At 34.6% G+C, this 17,699-nt stretch overlaps 2 protein-coding genes across 2 annotated transcripts; one reads left to right on the forward strand and one right to left on the reverse strand.

Moving 5' to 3' along the window:
* Window positions 1-3,317: 3,317 nt before the first annotated feature.
* On the forward strand, window positions 3,318-8,010 carry LOC147387872 (phytochrome E-like). The gene is made up of 3 exons (XM_086421949.1): window positions 3,318-4,064; window positions 5,517-6,832; window positions 7,127-8,010. Exons 1-3 carry the CDS (start codon window positions 3,409-3,411, stop codon window positions 7,915-7,917), a joined length of 2,763 nt encoding a protein of 920 aa, XP_086278075.1. The 5' UTR covers window positions 3,318-3,408; the 3' UTR covers window positions 7,918-8,010.
* Window positions 8,011-9,684: 1,674 nt separating this feature from the next.
* Window positions 9,685-14,702, reverse strand: LOC147387873 (phytochrome E-like). Its single transcript, XM_086419986.1, has 3 exons — window positions 14,055-14,702; window positions 10,862-12,177; window positions 9,685-10,646 (listed from the first exon to the last, which is right to left on the reverse strand). The coding sequence occupies exons 1-3, from the start codon at window positions 14,690-14,692 to the stop codon at window positions 9,856-9,858; spliced, it is 2,745 nt and encodes a 914-aa protein (XP_086276112.1). The 5' UTR covers window positions 14,693-14,702; the 3' UTR covers window positions 9,685-9,855.
* Window positions 14,703-17,699: the final 2,997 nt, after the last annotated feature.

Here is a 17,699-nt window from a genome sequence, read left to right on the forward strand (position 1 = left end):
ATCTCAACTTCTAATTTAATTTAATTTTTTTTCTTATAAGTAATTCTTTGCAAAATTTATCAATTAGGGCATATTTAGAATGACGGAATTCGCCACAGTGAGTGAATTATTAACATTGAGGCTGATTAATCTAACTCTATAAAAAAGTGATTTCTTTTTTCTTTTTTTGGCCAACAACTTGATTTTGAATTTAATAAATTTTTTGGCTGACAATAATCTAACTCTGTAACAAAGTTTTTTTTTTTGGCCAACAACTTGATTTTGGATTTAGTATTATTTTTTTGAAATTATTGAAGTTCTTAGAGAAGTGTGAATATTTCTAAAAATGGTTGGAATTTTGGTGAAAATGGCACTTAATGTAGCTTTTACTTTATTTTCGGCCATCCGTTATTGCTCAAACTTCAAGAAAATCTTGTGAGGTTTTCACTAAATGGCTTTGGAATCAAGATCTGATGTAGTCCCCCCTCCTACAAAGGATTTTCACTAAATAGGAGTTTAGTTTCTCCTTCTAAAGGCATTTTTTTTTTCTTAAGTTGAAACCCATCATTTTCGTTTTGCTGTTCTATTTTTCCCCCCAATATTATTGGGGAATTGTCACTGGCACTAGTTTGGATTGAAAGGGTCTGGTTATCTTTTCGGATGCCTTGGCCTCCAATCTTGATTGGCTTTTCTAATCTTTGATAATTGTTTACATGATTTGATGGTTCCAAAGACAAAATGAGGTTGACCATTTTTACAATGTTGTTTCCCATTTTAAGAAGCTTGTTGAATCTATTCGGGGCTCTCCCTACTCTGTATATGAGTTGGTTGAACCTAATTTTGACTGGCCCAACTCATCCCTTCTTGGGATATCTATTCTCAGAAATATGCTCCAACATGTCCTGGACCTAGCTTCTTATTTTTTTGAAGATAAGGTTGATTAACGTGATACGGGATTCAAGCTTATCGGTTCATGGATCATGGTATAAATATTCAATTTGTAGTTCTGAGTTTGTAATTGATCTACTAATTACAATTGGAATGACTTCTATACCTTGGAGGTCGCATGTTTAAACAGACATGCATATTGGGAAACAAAAAAGATCTTTTAGATAGCTGACTTTCTACCCAACGATCTTGATTCTTTTGCTGCTTGTAAATATTAACAGAGAAAAATTCATGGTCATCCCCCTTATATAAACTCTAATACAAGGAAAGAATGCCTATATAAGTTGCCAAATCTTATAATTTTTTCACGAGTCTTTTCCAGATTTCAAGTAATGGATTGTCTTTAATGTTGTAAAAATGCATTGTCTCACTTTATCTCATCGTATCTCAAATTCCTCGGCTACTTCTTTAGTTACCGTTTCAGTAAACTAGTACTTCTCCATTTTTTTATGTGTATTATTGAACTGGAAACAGATGGAAAAGATTCCCTTGGATGAAATGAAGAGAAAGCTAAGATCAGTTGGAATATCAGAAGAAGCTCTTGGGGAATTACTTCTAGTTCTGTCTGTCAAGTCATTGTCCCAATTAGAAGGTTTGCTGTTATAAATCCTTGATAGAGAAGCTTAAAATGTGATGTACTGTTTTATTTTTGGTTACTAGCAATTAGAGATAAAATCTATAGAATAAATCAGTTAGAGAACTTTAGATATATAACGAGGCCTTATGCAAATAGTTTTGTTGAATGCCTAGAAGTTGGGCACGCTCTTTCCACTACGATGCCTATATGAAGAAGGGCTTCCTGATATACTTTCGTCATAATGTTGAACTTTTTTTTTTTTTTTTTTTCAAGTTGCCTGAAAATTTCTTTTGAAGTAATCGAGTGGTGATTGTTAAGATGCCCATTTACGCATACCAATATAGACATTGGTATGGGAAACATGACACAACTTATTTCAAGAAACATAGGTTATGAATATGAAACTGCTAGTTTCACTAGTTGAAAATTTTGGTTATTCTAAATGGATTCAATTTGATGCATTTGTTGTCTGGCCTTGCCTATTACACTGTAATTGTTTTTGAGGTTAAATCTTGAGGGCCAGAAATCTATAACTGTGGTCATGGTTGACCAAAGATATAATTCTGTTTGAAAAAGTTATCCTAACATTCAGAAAAAAAAATGATAATAGGAAAGGAAGGAGGAGAGCATCCACTATTTTTTCAATTCCTTCGTAACAATATAATTTTGTTTGTTAAAAATTGACTTATTGCAGTGGATCTTAATATCCGCTGCTATATGTATTATATTCTATTTGTGAAAAAATTGACCTATTGCAGCAGATATTCATATCCGTAGCTAAAGGTATTATCTGTAATTGCGGAACAAGTTATCTGTTGCTATATTTAGCGACGGAGGCAACAACGTTGGATCTTGGTTCTGCTGCTCATTCGCTGCAATAGCTTTTATCGACGGAAAAAGTACCCTGTAGCGACGGAAAAATCCGCCGCTATAGATAAAAAATGTTGTAGTGTGAAGATCAACCCACAAGGCATTTGTAGAATGCTCTTTTACAATATACTATAATTATTTTTTGTTATAAAGTCATACTACAACTATATATTATAAGAATTTATCAACTCACGGCGAGAGATCTTGAAATTACCAAAACTGTACACCTTCCAAATATTTATCAAATCACAAATTTTTATTCATGTAGTAAATATTTAATTTTTTAAAACTGTAATTTTTTTTACATTAAAATATTTATTTTACTCTACCTTCAACTCTATTTAAAAAAAAAAAAAAAAACTCATTTACGAAAACCACTTTTTTATTGATTAAGTAAATATTTTGGAATGTGTGCTTTCTTGTAAGTAAGATGATTTCGTCGCATGAATATGTAATAAAAGAGCTTCGGCCCAAACTTTTTAGATGGGTAAACTGGACTTGAATTGACGACCTCAAAGTTGCTTTGCAATGTTTCAAACCAACTGAGCTATGGATCAGAGCCCAGTCCGGCCTGGCCCAAATTTAATGGGTTAAAATTTTTGAGTGCGACCCTACCTTGGACCTTGGTGGGGCCCAAGATCAAGGTCCTAACCCATATTTTTCAGTCGGACTAAATGAAGTTAGTGGACCAACAGCCCAATTGATAGCCCATTTCAAAAGAATCTTATTGGGCTATAATAAGTCCAAATTCCACTCTTTCTCACTACCTCTCCTTCTTTGACACCTTGAGTTAATACTTAACTGACACATCAACACAAAGTCTCATCAAACAGGAGGAGGTGGTGGTGTGATTGAGTCGGTATAGAGAAATGGCTCATTGTGAGTTGAACAGAATTAAGCCACAACGCAAAAGCCAACAAAAGAGACAAAATCTTACAAATTCTGTCAGAAAAATAGTAAAAAAATGAGACATAATTGGGTTTAAGAAGCAGAGGAAGAACAATCTTTCAAAACTGTCGAACAAACAAACAAACATGAACCCAAACAACAGAAACAAAGCAATTTCTCAACAATACAACGCTGATGCAAAACTTCATTCTGAGTTTGAACAATCTGGAAATTCAGGTGAACCATTTGATCACTCAAAATCAGTCACAGATGCACCAGAGAAACCAGTCCCAGATGAACAAGTTGTTGCCTATCTCTCTAAAATCCAAAGAGGTGGTTTCATCCAATCTTTTGGTTTCTTACTAGCCATTGAAGAAACTTCATTCAAGATTATTGCCCATAGTGAAAATTCCATAGATTTGTTGGGGGGTCTCAATAATTTAGTAGAATCTGAACAACTAGAATGTCTGATTGGGTTAGATGCAAGAACATTCTTCACTCAAACATCTGGAGTTTCTTTGACTAATGTTGTTGAATCCTCTGATATGTCTTTGTTGAATCCAGTTTGGGTTTGTTCGATTGCACAAAAACAATTTCATGCCATACTTCATAGAATTGATGTGGGAATTTTGATTGATTTTGAACCGGTTCAAATGGGTGGTGATACTGGGTTCTCTGTTTCTGGTGCGGGTCAGTCTCAGAAATTAGCTGTTGGAGCCATTTCACGCCTTCAAGTGCTTACAAGTGGAGATATTGGTGTCTTGTGTGATGCAGTGGTGGAAGAGCTTCAAAAGCTTACTGGGTACTTTTAAATATTGAATTTTATGGAATTTATATTTTTTATTTTTGATGAATTATTACATGAACTTGGTATTTATACAAGATTATATCACTCATTGTTTTACACAGTTGGATGAAAGTTCTATAAAATTACATAAATCAGATGTGGTTTTAAAATATTTAAGGATGAATTTAGCTAACAATAGTACCTAAATATAAATATTTTAAGAGTCGCATATCTCACTCTCGTGACGTGACGTGACGTGAAAGTGGAAGTGTATAGGAATCATAGATGCTTTTCATTAAGATATGAGTGAAAAAGCATTTATGGTTCCTACACACTCTTCCACATCAGGAAAGTGAGAGGCTAGAAACCCTCCTCCCACACCTCGAACGTTACCATGTAAGCCACAATCCAAGGAATTAATGTCTAAAATCTCTCCTTTTCAAAATTTTCTTGAATTGTGGTTTACGTGGCAAACGTTGAGGTGTGAGAGGAGGGTTCCAATCCTCCACCCTAGGTACATATGATCCGGTCTCATCACGAAAAGCATCTATAATTCCTACGCACTTCCATGCTAGGAAAGTGAGATATGAGGTATAATCTTGAGGTCACTTCAAGCATTATTCATATTTTAAAATGGCATCTATGTTGAGGGTATATTTTCCTCCACTCTCAGGTGTGTCATACCCCCCAATTAAGCCCTATGGCCTGCTTATATTCATAGTTCGCCCCTCTCCAATAGATTGGTCTTTTGGAGTAATTGGTTGGTTAATAATCTAATTGCGTAACATTCAAAGGAATATAAAGCAGTAATTCAATATAAAAGTTTTACACAAATGGATAAATTTATCCATACATAAATATTTTAAAATTGTAGATTACTTAATTTGATTTTTTAGTTTTATTTGTTTCACTTAGAAATTAAAATTAATTCAAAGATTTTAATTAACTTGAGTTATTCCTTATATTTAGGGTTAAATATCCTAATCACCAGCACTTATTAAGGTAGAAGGTACTAATTGGTATATTCTAGACCTCCGCTTCCGAAGTTGTGGTCTTTCGCCATCTCACCAACCCTTGGGGGTTATATTTTTCTATTACGGCATCTCATTTGTGATGAAAGATTTACTGAAATGGTTGAAAATTTTATAAAATTACCATTCCGGCATACTAATCATTCTAATTCTGGAAATGACATTTTACCCTTTTTGAAGTTAATTTCTTTCACTTTCTTATAGCTAAAAGTATATGGGAAATGTATTATTTGTTTTAGTAAACAATTAAAAATTACAGCTCCATAACAAAGTAAAATTTTCCCTGTTTTAGTGATAATTAAAATGAATGTGCCAAAATGGTAATTTTGCAATTTCCAATTACCATTTTGGTATACCGTCCTCCATGATTAGATACATTGATAATGATACAATGTTTCTCATGCATTTTCATACGTTGCATCTTATTCTATAACAGGTACGACAGGGTAATGGTTTACAAGTTCCACAAAGATGAACATGGTGAGGTCCTGTCGGAGGTCAAGAAACCTGGTTTAGAGCCTTATCTAGGCTTACATTACCCAGCAACTGATATCCCTCAAGCTGCTCGATTCCAGTTCAAGCAGAACCAAGTCAGAATGATCGTCGATTGCATCGATAGTCCTTTTCGTATGATTCAAAGTGAAGATTTAGAAAAACCTCTAATACTTACAAAATCAACTCTTCGATCTCCTCATCCTTGTCATGCAGTTTACATGGAAAACATGGGTTCAATTGCTTCATTAGTAATGGCAATTGTCGTTAATGATGGAAGTGACACAACTAAGCTTTGGGGTTTAGTTGCTTGTCACCATTGTTCTGCACGCTACATTTCGTACCCACTTCGATATGCTTGTCAATTTGTAATGCAGATTTTTGGGCTACAATTGAGCATGAAGATTCGATTGGAATCACAATTGATCGAGAGGAAGAAATTTAAGATACAAACCTTGTTGTGTGATTTACTAAGTAAGGATGTCCCGTTCGGAGTAGTAACTCAGACCCCAAATATAATGGACCTCGTAAAGTGCGATGGAGCTGCATTGTGTTATAATGGGAAGATTCATTTATTGGGTGTGACACCAACTGAAGAACAAATAAAGGATATAGTGGATTGGTTGATTAGTTATGATGGGGACGCAACCGGGTTGAGTACAGATAGTTTATCCGAAGCGGGTTATCCGGGTGCAGCTTTGATTTGTGATGTGGTCTGTGGTTTGGCTTCTGCAAGGATTAAGTTGAACGATTTCTTGTTATGGTTTAGGTCTCAAACTGCAAAAGAAATCAAATGGGGAGGAGCTAAGCATCATTCCAAGGATAAAGATGATGGTGAAATAATGCACCCGAGATCGTCGTTTAAGGTTTTCCTTGAAGTTGTAAAAGATAGGAGTTTCCCTTGGGAGGTTTCGGAGATAAATTCTATTCACTCACTGCAGCTTATTATGCGTGATTTGTTTCAAAATATTGAGGACAACAGTGCTATGACGATGATGGTTCCTGCTGAACAAAGTGATTCGGATTTGAATATGAGTATATTTAGTTCAGTGGCATCTGAGATGGTTAGACTGATGGAGACAGCTAGAGCTCCAGTTCTTGCTGTTGATTCTGCTGGGATCATCAATGGATGGAACGCTAAAATTGCTGAATTGACGGGGTTACTAGTAAGTGAAGCTATGGGGAAATCCTTGGTTCACGAGCTTATCCACGAGGAATCTCGTGTAATTGTTCAAACTCGTCTATCTCAAGCTTTGCAAGGTAATGTGCTCCTTACCTTAACCATGTAACTTTATCTTATTTTCGGATTTAAATGTCCTATTAGCATTCTATATATGGTGGTGCAGTGTCTTCTTTGCATATCTTTATAACATGATATTAAAGATTTTTGTACTTCAAATATAAAGTTCATTTAATTCCCTTTTAGGAATAAACCATGACAAATCTGGAAAGAATTCAAAGATTTCCCATAATAAAAAAAAACCCTTATATTAGAGTGTTCCATCATGGAATCCATTTTTTTCTATCTAATTGTTCATTGATTTTTTTCCCTAGGTGAGGAGGAAAAAAATATTGAGTTACGATTAAGGACTTTTGGGGAGAAGCAGAACAATGGAGATGTATATATTGTGGCCAATGCCTGCATAAGTAAGGGTTACACTAACAATATTATCGGACTGTGCTTCGTGGGTCAAGATGTCACCAAAGAGAAAGTTCTCATCGATAAGTTTGTCCATTTGGAAGGTGATTACAAGGCTATCGTTCAATGTCTTAATCCATTGATCCCACCAATATTTGCTTCAGACGAGAATGCGTGTTGCTCTGAGTGGAACAAAGCAATGGAAAAGCTAACTGGTTGGACGAGGAGGGAGGTTATTGGAAAGACGCTTCCTGGGGTAATATTTGGGAGATATTGTCGGTTGAAGGATCAAGACGCGGTCACAAAATTCATGATTTTCTTGTATTGTACACTTTGCAATGAGGAATCGGGGAATTTCACATTTGGTTTTTACGATAGAAATGGGAAATACGTGGAGGCTATGTTAACGGCAAATAAGAAGACTAATGGGAATGGGCATGTTATTGGGTGTGTGTGCTTCCTGCAGACTGCATTGCCCGACAAGGAGGCCTTAGATGTACAAGCCGAACAGGAACAGCTAAAGAAGTTGGCTTACCTTCGACAAGAGATCGAAAAACCTTTGAAAGGAATACAGTTTATGACCCAAAAACTTGTGGAGACTACTACTGATAGAGATGATCAGAAGCTGTCTCTTGAAATAAGAGATGAATTTGAAAGGGAGATCATGTCACTAATAGAGAATATAGATTTAGGAAGTGTAGAATAACTTGAAGTATAGAATAACTTTCTTTCCAGTTTTAATAGTTTTTTTTTTTTAATGAATAAAGGCCATGCAGAAGTCCAAAAATTGGAAACCCAACAAAGGGTTAATAACCATTTTCTTGAGCTGAATTATGACTAAATTCCGATTCCAGCTCACTGTTTATTTTAATTCCCAAAACATGAAGAGAGAGGTCCCAGGTATTTCACTCGCTAAATCTGTGAGATTCACTTTTCAAATAAATATCAACGATCTCGCTATGTTATATCAGCTAGATCATCACTTTGAAATACCTTCGATCTCTCTACTCACGTTTTGGGAATTAAAGTGAACAGTGAGCTAGAATGGGAATTTCGTCAAAAGCTGATCATGCATGTTTTTGGAAATTTCTCTTAAAAAAAAAATCTAAGAATCGTGATAATCTGATGTTGGAATTTTCACGATTTAAATGTCTTCTCAAAATTAATTTTGTCTTTATTTATTTAAAACTTCTATTGGTCCAATACAAATGATTTTTCTAATTAGATGGATATGTTGTTCAAATTGAAATTGGGTATGAATTGGAAATAAGACTTTGAAATCTAGTCAAGTTCCAATATTAGATCCAACGTGTTTCACCTATCCTTATCCACTCACACAAAGCTGCTATGTAGTTGTGTTCCCACATCTTAGGGATTGAGATATGTATTTGTTAGAAAGAATCTTACGATCCAAAGTATAAATCAACAAGAATACAAGAATCTCACAAAACACAAGATATATGTGATTCGGTCAAAGCATCGACTTATGTCCATGGGTGAAAAAACGACAATTTCATTATATTATCCAAAGAAGAACTAAGTTATAATTTTCTCTGCCTCTCGTATATCTCTCACACTCTTTAGGATTTCATCCTTTACCTTTTATATACTTAGATTACAAAGAAGGTAAATGGGTCGGATTCAAATCCAAATCAAATGGGCCTTTTTGCCCAGGGCTTCACCCCCGGACCCCTAGTAATGATGTGGAAACCTCACACAATACCAATTAAATGAGTCATGCGGGTCGTTAACAGATCATCAAAAAATCCAGGTTGAATCCACGACAACTCTCCATATACAAGAATAAAAGACATAACCCAAAAGTATTCTTTTTTTTGGTTAAATCATCCATTGAACTAAGTGATTTACTTTAACATAAACAGTTTATATATATTCTGTAAATCATCAAAATATAATATGAAAGATTGAATCGTCCAACTCAAATCTCACATGGTATCAGAGCAACACTAGGACGACTATACATTTACTGCATCTTATTTCTTCTTCTTTTACTCCAACACCAATTTTTTTTAATTATTTATTTAAGGGTTTTAATTGAATTTCCATGGCTAGTCAAACTTCTCAAAATTGTTCATCCACCTTGGGATCAGAAACATTAGATTCTATCAATGATCCTTTCTTCATTCACCATTCAAATAATCCCACTGGTCTGCTTGTCTCTCTCAGCCGGCATTGTCTCTTGACTGGGCCTTCTCTCATAGATTGAGCCTTCTCTGACTGACTATTTAGAAATTATCTAAATATCCTTTTCTTCATCTCCTAACCAAAAACCTAAGTAGTTTGCCCCCACTACAAGAAATCCTGGCCTAATCACAAGTAACTAAAATATATGACTAAAAGTATGTCGATCACATGCAATGCACAAGATATGAAAATCAAATCTCCTAAAGAAATCAAAGCATACAATATCAATGAAGAAATGAACAAAGTCTCAAAAAAGTCTGTCAATATATAACTTCAAGGAACCAAAGACAAACACCTCTCTTTGGTTCCTCGAAGAAAGTTTAAACATCCACATACATAGTTCTCAAAAAAAATCAGTAATATATAGATTGCTTATAATTTTGTAATAACTGATGAGGCAACTATAAATAATAAAAAAACAATGAAGCTCGAAGGAAAGTCATCCTATATTTCCTAAATCCATATTCTCTATTAGTGACATGATCTCCCTTTCACAATCACCTCTTAATTCAAGAAACTGCTTCTGATCATCTCTATCAGTAATAGTCTCCACGAGTTTTTGGGTCATAAACTGTATCCCTTTCAAAGGTTTTTTGATCTCTTGTCGAAGGTAGGCCAACTTCTTTAGCTTCTCTTGTTGCGCTCGTTCGTCTAAGGACTCCTGGTCGGGCAATGTAGTCTGTAGGAAGCAGACACATCCAATAACATGCCCATTCACATTAGTCTTCTTATTTGCTATTAAGATAACCTCCACGTATTTCCCATTTCTATCAAAAAAATCAAATGCGAAATTTCTCGAATCCTCGTTGCAAAGTGTACTATATAAGAAAATATTAAATTTTGTGATCGTGTCCTGATCCTTCAACCGACAATATCTCCCAAATATTACCTCTGGAAGCGTCTTTCCAATAACCTCCCCCCTCATCCAACCAGTTAGCTTTTCCATTGCTTTATTCCACTCAGAGCAACACGCATTCTCGTCTGAAGCAAATATTGGTGGGATCGATGGATTAAGACTTTGAACTATAGCCTTGTAATCACCTTCCAAACGGACAAACTTATCCATGAGAACTTTCTCTTCGGTGACATCTTGACCCACGAAGCATACTCCGTTAATATTGTTAGCGTAATCCTTACTTATGCTCGCGTTGGCTACAATATATACATCTCCATTATTCTGCTTCTGCCCAAAAGTCCTCAATCTTAACTCAATATTATTTTCCTCCTCACCTAGGAAAAAAAATAAAAAAAATTAATGAACTATTTGTAGAAAAAATGGAATAATTTCTTGGATTGCATAAGCTGGATTCCATAAAGAAATTCTCTAATATGAGAATTATTTATAAGATATGCAAAGAAGACATTGCACCACCATATGTAGAATGCTAATACGACATTTATATCCGACAATGAGATCAAATTATGTGGTATAAGGGTAACATTACCTTGCAAAGCTTGAGATAGATGATTTTGAACGATTACACGAGATTCTTCATTAATAAGCTCATGAACTAACGATTTCCCCATAGCTTCACTTACTGGTAACCCCGTCAATTCCGCAATTTTAGCATTCCATCTGTTAATGATCCCATCAGAATCAACTGCAACAATTGGGGCTATTGCCGTCTCTATCAGTCTGACCATCCCAGATGCTGCTGAACTAAATATACCTATATTCGAATCCAAATCACTCTGTCCAGCCTGAACAACCAACGTCTTAGCACCTCTGTCCTCGATATTCCGAAACAAATCATGCATAATGAGCTGTAGCGAGTGAATCGAATTTATCTCCGAAACCTCCCAAGGCAAACTCCTATCTTTTACAACTTCAAGGGAAACCTTAAACGACAATCTCGGGTGCTTTATTTCACCATCATCTTTATCCTTGGAATGATGCTTAGCTCCTCTCCATTTGATTTCTTTTGGGGTTCGAGACCTAAACCATAATAAGAAATCATTCCACTTAATCCTTGCGGAAACCATACCACAGACCACATCAGAAATCAAAGCTGCACCGGGGTAACCCGCTTCGGCTAAACTATCCGTACTCAACCCCGTTGCATCCCCATCGTAACTAATCAACCAATCTGTTATATCCTTTATTTGTTCTTCAGTTGGTGTCACACCCAATGGATGAATATTCCCATTATAACACAATGCAGCTCCATTGCACTTTACAAGGTCCATTATATTTGGGGTCTGAGCTACTACTCCGGACGGGACGTCCCTAATTAGTAAATCACACAACAAAGTTATTATCTGAAATTTCTTCTTCTCGATCAATTGTGATTCCAATCGAATCTCCATGCTCAATTGTAGCCCAAAAATCTGCATTACAAATTGACAAGCATATCGAAGTGGGTATGGAATGTAGCGGGCGGAACAATGGTGACAAGCAACCAAACCCCATAGTTTAGTTGTGTCATTCCCATCGTTGATGACAATTGCCATTACTAATGAAGCAATTGAACCAATGTTTTCCATGTAAACTGCATGACAAGGATGAGGAGATCGAAGAATTGATTTATTAAGTATTAGAGGCTTTTCCAAATCTTCACTTTGAATTATACGAATAGGTCTCTCGATGCAATCCGCGATGATCCTGACTCCGTTCTGTTTGAATAGGAATCGAGCGGCTTGAGGGAGATTGATTGCAGGAAAATGTAAGCCTAGATAAGGCTCCAAACCAGGTTTCCTGACCTCCGACACCACCTCACCATGTTCGTCTTCATGGAATTTGTAGACCATTACCCTGTCGTACCTGTTGGAGAATAAGATGCTACGCATAAAGATGCATGAGATTCATTGTAATATTATCAATGTATCTTATCACAAAGGATGATGTACCAAAATGGTGATTGTAAATCACAAAACTACCATTTCAGCACCATTAATTTTAGAGTCGAGATAAACCTACTCTCCCACGTGGCATACTAAAATACTCTCCAGACGTGGCATGCGCTAGAACAATAGATTTTATGCCTCGGGATACACATGCAAATCTCTATAAATATGTGAAGTTGTGTATCCCGAAAAAAAAAAAAATCTACGATTCTAACACATGCCACATCAAGAGAGTATGCCGTGTGGAGGAGTCTGAAACTCATTACTATAATTCCCTTAAAACAGATGAATGGATTCGCTTTCTCCCCCGTCCCCAACATGAATTCGCCCACATCCCTCGCAATGATTGGGGACAGATAGAAGGATATAAATTTTTTCTCCTTTCAAACAAACAAATTGAAATGATTGAAGTTCGACTGTTTTGGATTGTGTTAGGTCAAGTAATGATTTTCTGACTTCTCCATTTGTCATACCCAAAATACTCTCCTGATGTGACATGTGCTCGAATCATAGATCTTTTTTCTCGAGATAAACAACTGCGCATATTTATGGGGATGTGTATCCCACATAGGAGAGTTAGATTATCATGACTCTAATTTTAATTCTCAATGTATCTTGTCACAAAGGCCGGTATACCAAAATGGTAATTGGAAATCAAAAAAATTACCATGCCAGGACTACTCATTTTTATTATCGCTAAAACTAAAAAGCAGGGGAAAATTTACTGTTTTATAAGGCGGTAATTTTTAATTGTTTACTAAAACAGATGACAATCTACTGTATTTTATTGCTTCAGGAAACAATGAAAGAAATTAATTTTGAAAATGGCCAATTATGGTTTTTGCAATTAAAATAAATAGTATCTTGGAACAGTAATTTTACAATTTATTCAACCATTTTGGTAAATCTTTCAATCACAAATGAGATCTCGTAATACAAATAACCTCCAAGGATTGGTGACATGGCCAAGGCCACACTTCACGATGCGGAGGTCTAGAATATATCAATTAGTATCTTCTAACTTAATAAGTTTTGGTGATTAAGATATTTAACCCTAAATATTAGGAAGTACTTAAGTTAATTAGGATCTTTGAATTTATTTTACTCTCTAAGTGAAACAAGTAAAACTAAAACTTAAATTACGTAATCTATCGTTTTAAAATAGAAAAAAATTACCAAAATGGTATAGTAAAATTGAAAATTTACCAAAACAGCACACCCTTGATTTTAATTTTGAAAATGATAAATTATCATTTTCAGAATTTAAATATTTTACCAAAACAGTAAAAAAAATTCTTATTTTATTTTATAAGAGCCTTAGGTTATCATAGTATACTAATAAAAAAAAAAAAAAAAGAATAATGATTTTTTGACACCCCCTCTTATTAGAATCCTAGATCATTTGCCTCGTGATACGCATAACCATAAATCTTTTTCTTGTGTATCCCGAGGCAAATGATTTACTGTTCTCTGATGGGGGTGAATCACGATTCTAAAACTTATTCTATTTTATAAAAAAAAAAATGAATTTTTTCTATATTTTAACAAAAATATTTTAATTCCGAAAACATAAATTATTGATTTCGGAATTAAAATGAATAGTATACTGTTTCGGTAATTTTTTCAATTTCTAACGCATGTTTTGATAATTTATAAAGTACACAGAAAAATTTTATATTGAATTTATCTTTGTAGCTTCTACACGTAATCCGATTACGTAATTTTAAAAAAGTTTCATCGCACCGTGTGAAAAATAAATAAATAAACAAATAAAAAATTATTAAAAGTACCCACCCAGTAAGGTTTTGAACGACTGCCACTAGTGTGTCACATAAGACACCAGTATCTCCACTTGTAAGCGCCTGAAGGCGTGAAATGGCTTCAACAGCTAATTTTTGAGACTGAACTGCACTAGAAAGAGAGAACCCAATGTTACCACCTATGTCAATTGGTTCAAAATCAATCAAAATTCCCACATCAATTCTATGAAGAATGGCAAGAAATTGTTTCTGTGTTATCGAACAAACCCAAACTGGATTCAACAAAGACATATCAAACGATTCAACAACATTAGTCAAAGAAACTCCAGATGTTTGAGTGAAGAATGTTCTTGCATCTAACCCAATCAGACATTCGAATTGTTGATTGAGACCCAAAAAATCGATGGAATTTTCACTATGGGCAATGATCTTGAATGAAGTTTCTTCAATGGCTAGTAAGAAACCAAAAGATTGGATGAAACCACCTCTTTGGATTTTAGAGAGATAAGCAACAACTTGTTCATCTGGGACTGGTTTCTCTTGTGCATCTGTGACTGATTTTGAGTAATCAAATGGTTCACCTGAATACCCAGATTGTTCAAACTCTATAAGAAGCTTTGCATCAGCATTGTATTGTTGAGAAATTACTTTGTTTCTGTTGTTTGGGTTCATGTTTGTTTGTTTATTTGTTTGAGAGTTTTGAAAGATTGTTCTTCCTCTGCTTCTTGAACCCAATTTTTTTCTGAGTTTTACTGACAAATTTGTAAGATTTTTGTTGGGTTTTGCGTTATTGCTTTTGTCAGTTCAACTCACTGGAGCCATTTTTCTAAACTGACTCAATGACACCACCAGTCCACCGTCCACCACCTCCTGTTAGTGTCGATGTGTCTGTTTATTAAATTGAATTTTATTATTATTATTATTATTATTAAGGATTATATTTATAACAAGAATATCATCCTCACAAAAAATTATCATAATTTAAAATTTTAAAATACATCTAAGATGATTATTAATTTTTGATAAAAAATTGATCGTTCACATTTTAAATCACTTTTGATGGGGTAAAAAGTTCAGGTTGGATTGATTTTTTATGAGGATGATCTTCTCATCATAGAGATCATCCTCACAAAAAGTCAATTTAATCTGAAATTTCTAATCTATATTTTGGAAAATCATTATTTTTACATATGTTTTTACTTATATCCCATGAATCGTGCAGTTTTTTTTTTTTTTTTTTTAAGCTGAACTTGTTGAGCCAATAACTCAACCCAACCCAGCCAAATAAATAAGGATTAAGGCATTTTGTCTTGAGCACACAAAAAGATCACCACACCAAAAATTTCAACCTATTAAATATGGGTTGGGTTATTATATATTAGTGGATGCTCGTGCACACGGCACATCGTGTTGAAAAATTAATCATTGTGATGTATTCAAAGCATATTATCGTGTTTATGACAGCGTAGATGACATGATTTTATCTATATAGACTATGAACAACATCGGGATCTTTCCTACTAAACCCCTTCTATCTTTTGGCCATATAGCTTTCCCGAAAACATAATGATAAATGCAAATGATTTTGATATGTGGTTGATGTGGCATTGGACATATTTTCCCTTTGTATCCTAAAGAAAAAGATTAATGATTTTGTGCCCTTGTCATGTCAGCCACGTATCAAAATCACATGCATTGATCATGACTCTTCCCAAAACCTTAGGCCTCCTATATTTTAAACAATTACTAATTATGATAAAATTCCCCCAATCTGATTTCCTATTAACATTAACTTAGTTGATTTGAATAACTAATACACTGCTCAACACTAAATTGAGTTTTTTTTTCCTTCTCTTTTTCTTAAACATCAAGTCTGATGCAATGCTTTATAATAAAAATAAAATTGAGTATTGCATTTCCAAGGGCTTAGTAAAATAATAAAACTTTAACATATGGTGTATAAAAAAATGATGGACCGCACAACATTATAAGCTTCATAATAATAATCAAATGTTTAAAGGCGGTGCATCAACTTTGATGCATGTCAGAACCATTTATAGAAATAAATTTTGCTAACATAAACTTAAATTAGTGGTGCATCAAAAACTTGATGGATAAGACACACAGCTCAGCTGTTTTGACACATTAACAAAACACAGAGGTCGAGGGTTCAAGTCCACTTATGAATTTTTTTTTAGAAAAATATAATATATTCTTCTTCAAGACTTGAAAGTTGAAAGGACAAAAGCAAAAGTTTTGGAATCCTTCCACAGATACATAATAGATAATCTAAAGAGTCATTTGCCCTAACTTCCGATTTCGGATCTGTAGTCATGTTTGTTCCATAGAATTTAGTGGCTGAGTCAACATAAGGGCTCAAGAGTTCACAAGGAAAGCTTGCTTTTCAAACTTCAATATTATGGGAAAATGCTGAAATTACAAAAAATATTTACTGCGATTCTCACAAATCTGACGTGGGATGTGCACATAATCATAATCATAGATGTGTTTTCTTGTGATACGAGTAAAAATCATCTACGATTATATATGCATGTCCATGTCAGAATTGTGAGAATCGCAATAAATACTGTGTCACCCCAGCACGACTCATATTTTTTTTTCGAAAAACCTTGGCATCACCATGTTTGTACTGATGTTATCTTTTATTTTTTTGCAGGTATAACATTGACCATTAACCCTTTAAAAAAGTAAATATTACCAAATTTAGTGGTAGAACTATTAAATAAGGGGTTAGGTTCGTGTGACAAAATTTTGAACAAATTGCCACAGCCAATTTTGAACAAATTGGCGGTGCAGATCGCATCCAAAAATAATAAATTACATGCGAAAAGTTCCACTTGAAACTTAGAAATTGAAAACACAACCCCTCAATCTCTTATAACCCAAACCAAAATAAAGAAAATCAGAAATATGATCTCCTCTTTTCTTCTAGTCTCTTCTTTAACCAAACTCTAACCCTCTCCATCTCCCTTTGTCTTCTCCCATCTCAGATGGCAATGATGATGGAGACAATGAAGGCAAGGCTAGGGAGGTCATTTTAGGAGAACAAAAACCCCCTATTTAGCTCATCATCTTATTCTCAAGTTATTTCATACTACCTTTCCCTAATCTTTACTCTTATTCGAGCTATTTTCTAATCCTCTCTCCTGCGACTTCAACTCTATTAGTCCTTCAACTCACTTTTTCTTCATTTGACTTGAAATTCGATTTTAAGTTTAAAAGTTTTTTTTTTTTTTTTTTCCTATTTTAGTTTTTGGTGAAAATACAATACGTGGCTCGAAACAGAATGGAATGGAGATCTCCTTCGATCTTGATCTTATTTATAAGCTATGCCTTCGAATCTATGTTCCTAATTCTACTAGAACATCATAGAAGCTTGAACTCATTCAGACAAATCGAAGTATCAAGTCTACGTCTTTGTAATTTATTGTAAGCAGCTCTTACAAGGAGGGATAATTGTAAACGCCCCAATTTTCCCGGACTGAGCTCAGGTGCTCTTTAAAATCTAACAGGATAGAGTCTTAACTTATAGACCTTGAATTCAATCAAGTGAAGCCCACCTCAAAGGGCCCATTTCTTCAAACACATTTTTTTTACAAGAACAAAACCAACCAAGGTTGTGGGTTGTCCACGACCTAGAATTTTTTTTTCTTTAGGT

Source organism: Akebia trifoliata, chromosome 13 (assembly GCF_017979445.1).
Source record: "Akebia trifoliata isolate Shusen 1 chromosome 13, ASM1797944v1, whole genome shotgun sequence".
Lineage (NCBI taxonomy): Eukaryota > Viridiplantae > Streptophyta > Magnoliopsida > Ranunculales > Lardizabalaceae > Akebia > Akebia trifoliata.

Coding starts and splice junctions, on each gene's coding strand:
- LOC147387872 (XM_086421949.1), top strand. CDS start 3,409: ATGAACCCAAACAACAGAAACAAAGCAATTTCTCAACAATACAACGCT. Junction 4,065..5,516: donor GAGCTTCAAAAGCTTACTGG/GTACTTTTAAAT, acceptor ATTCTATAACAG/GTACGACAGGGTAATGGTTT. Junction 6,833..7,126: donor TCTATCTCAAGCTTTGCAAG/GTAATGTGCTCC, acceptor TTTTTTCCCTAG/GTGAGGAGGAAAAAAATATT.
- LOC147387873 (XM_086419986.1), bottom strand. CDS start 14,692: ATGAACCCAAACAACAGAAACAAAGTAATTTCTCAACAATACAATGCT. Junction 12,178..14,054: donor GTCGTTCAAAACCTTACTGG/GTGGGTACTTTT, acceptor ATTCTCCAACAG/GTACGACAGGGTAATGGTCT. Junction 10,647..10,861: donor TCTATCTCAAGCTTTGCAAG/GTAATGTTACCC, acceptor TTTTTTTCCTAG/GTGAGGAGGAAAATAATATT.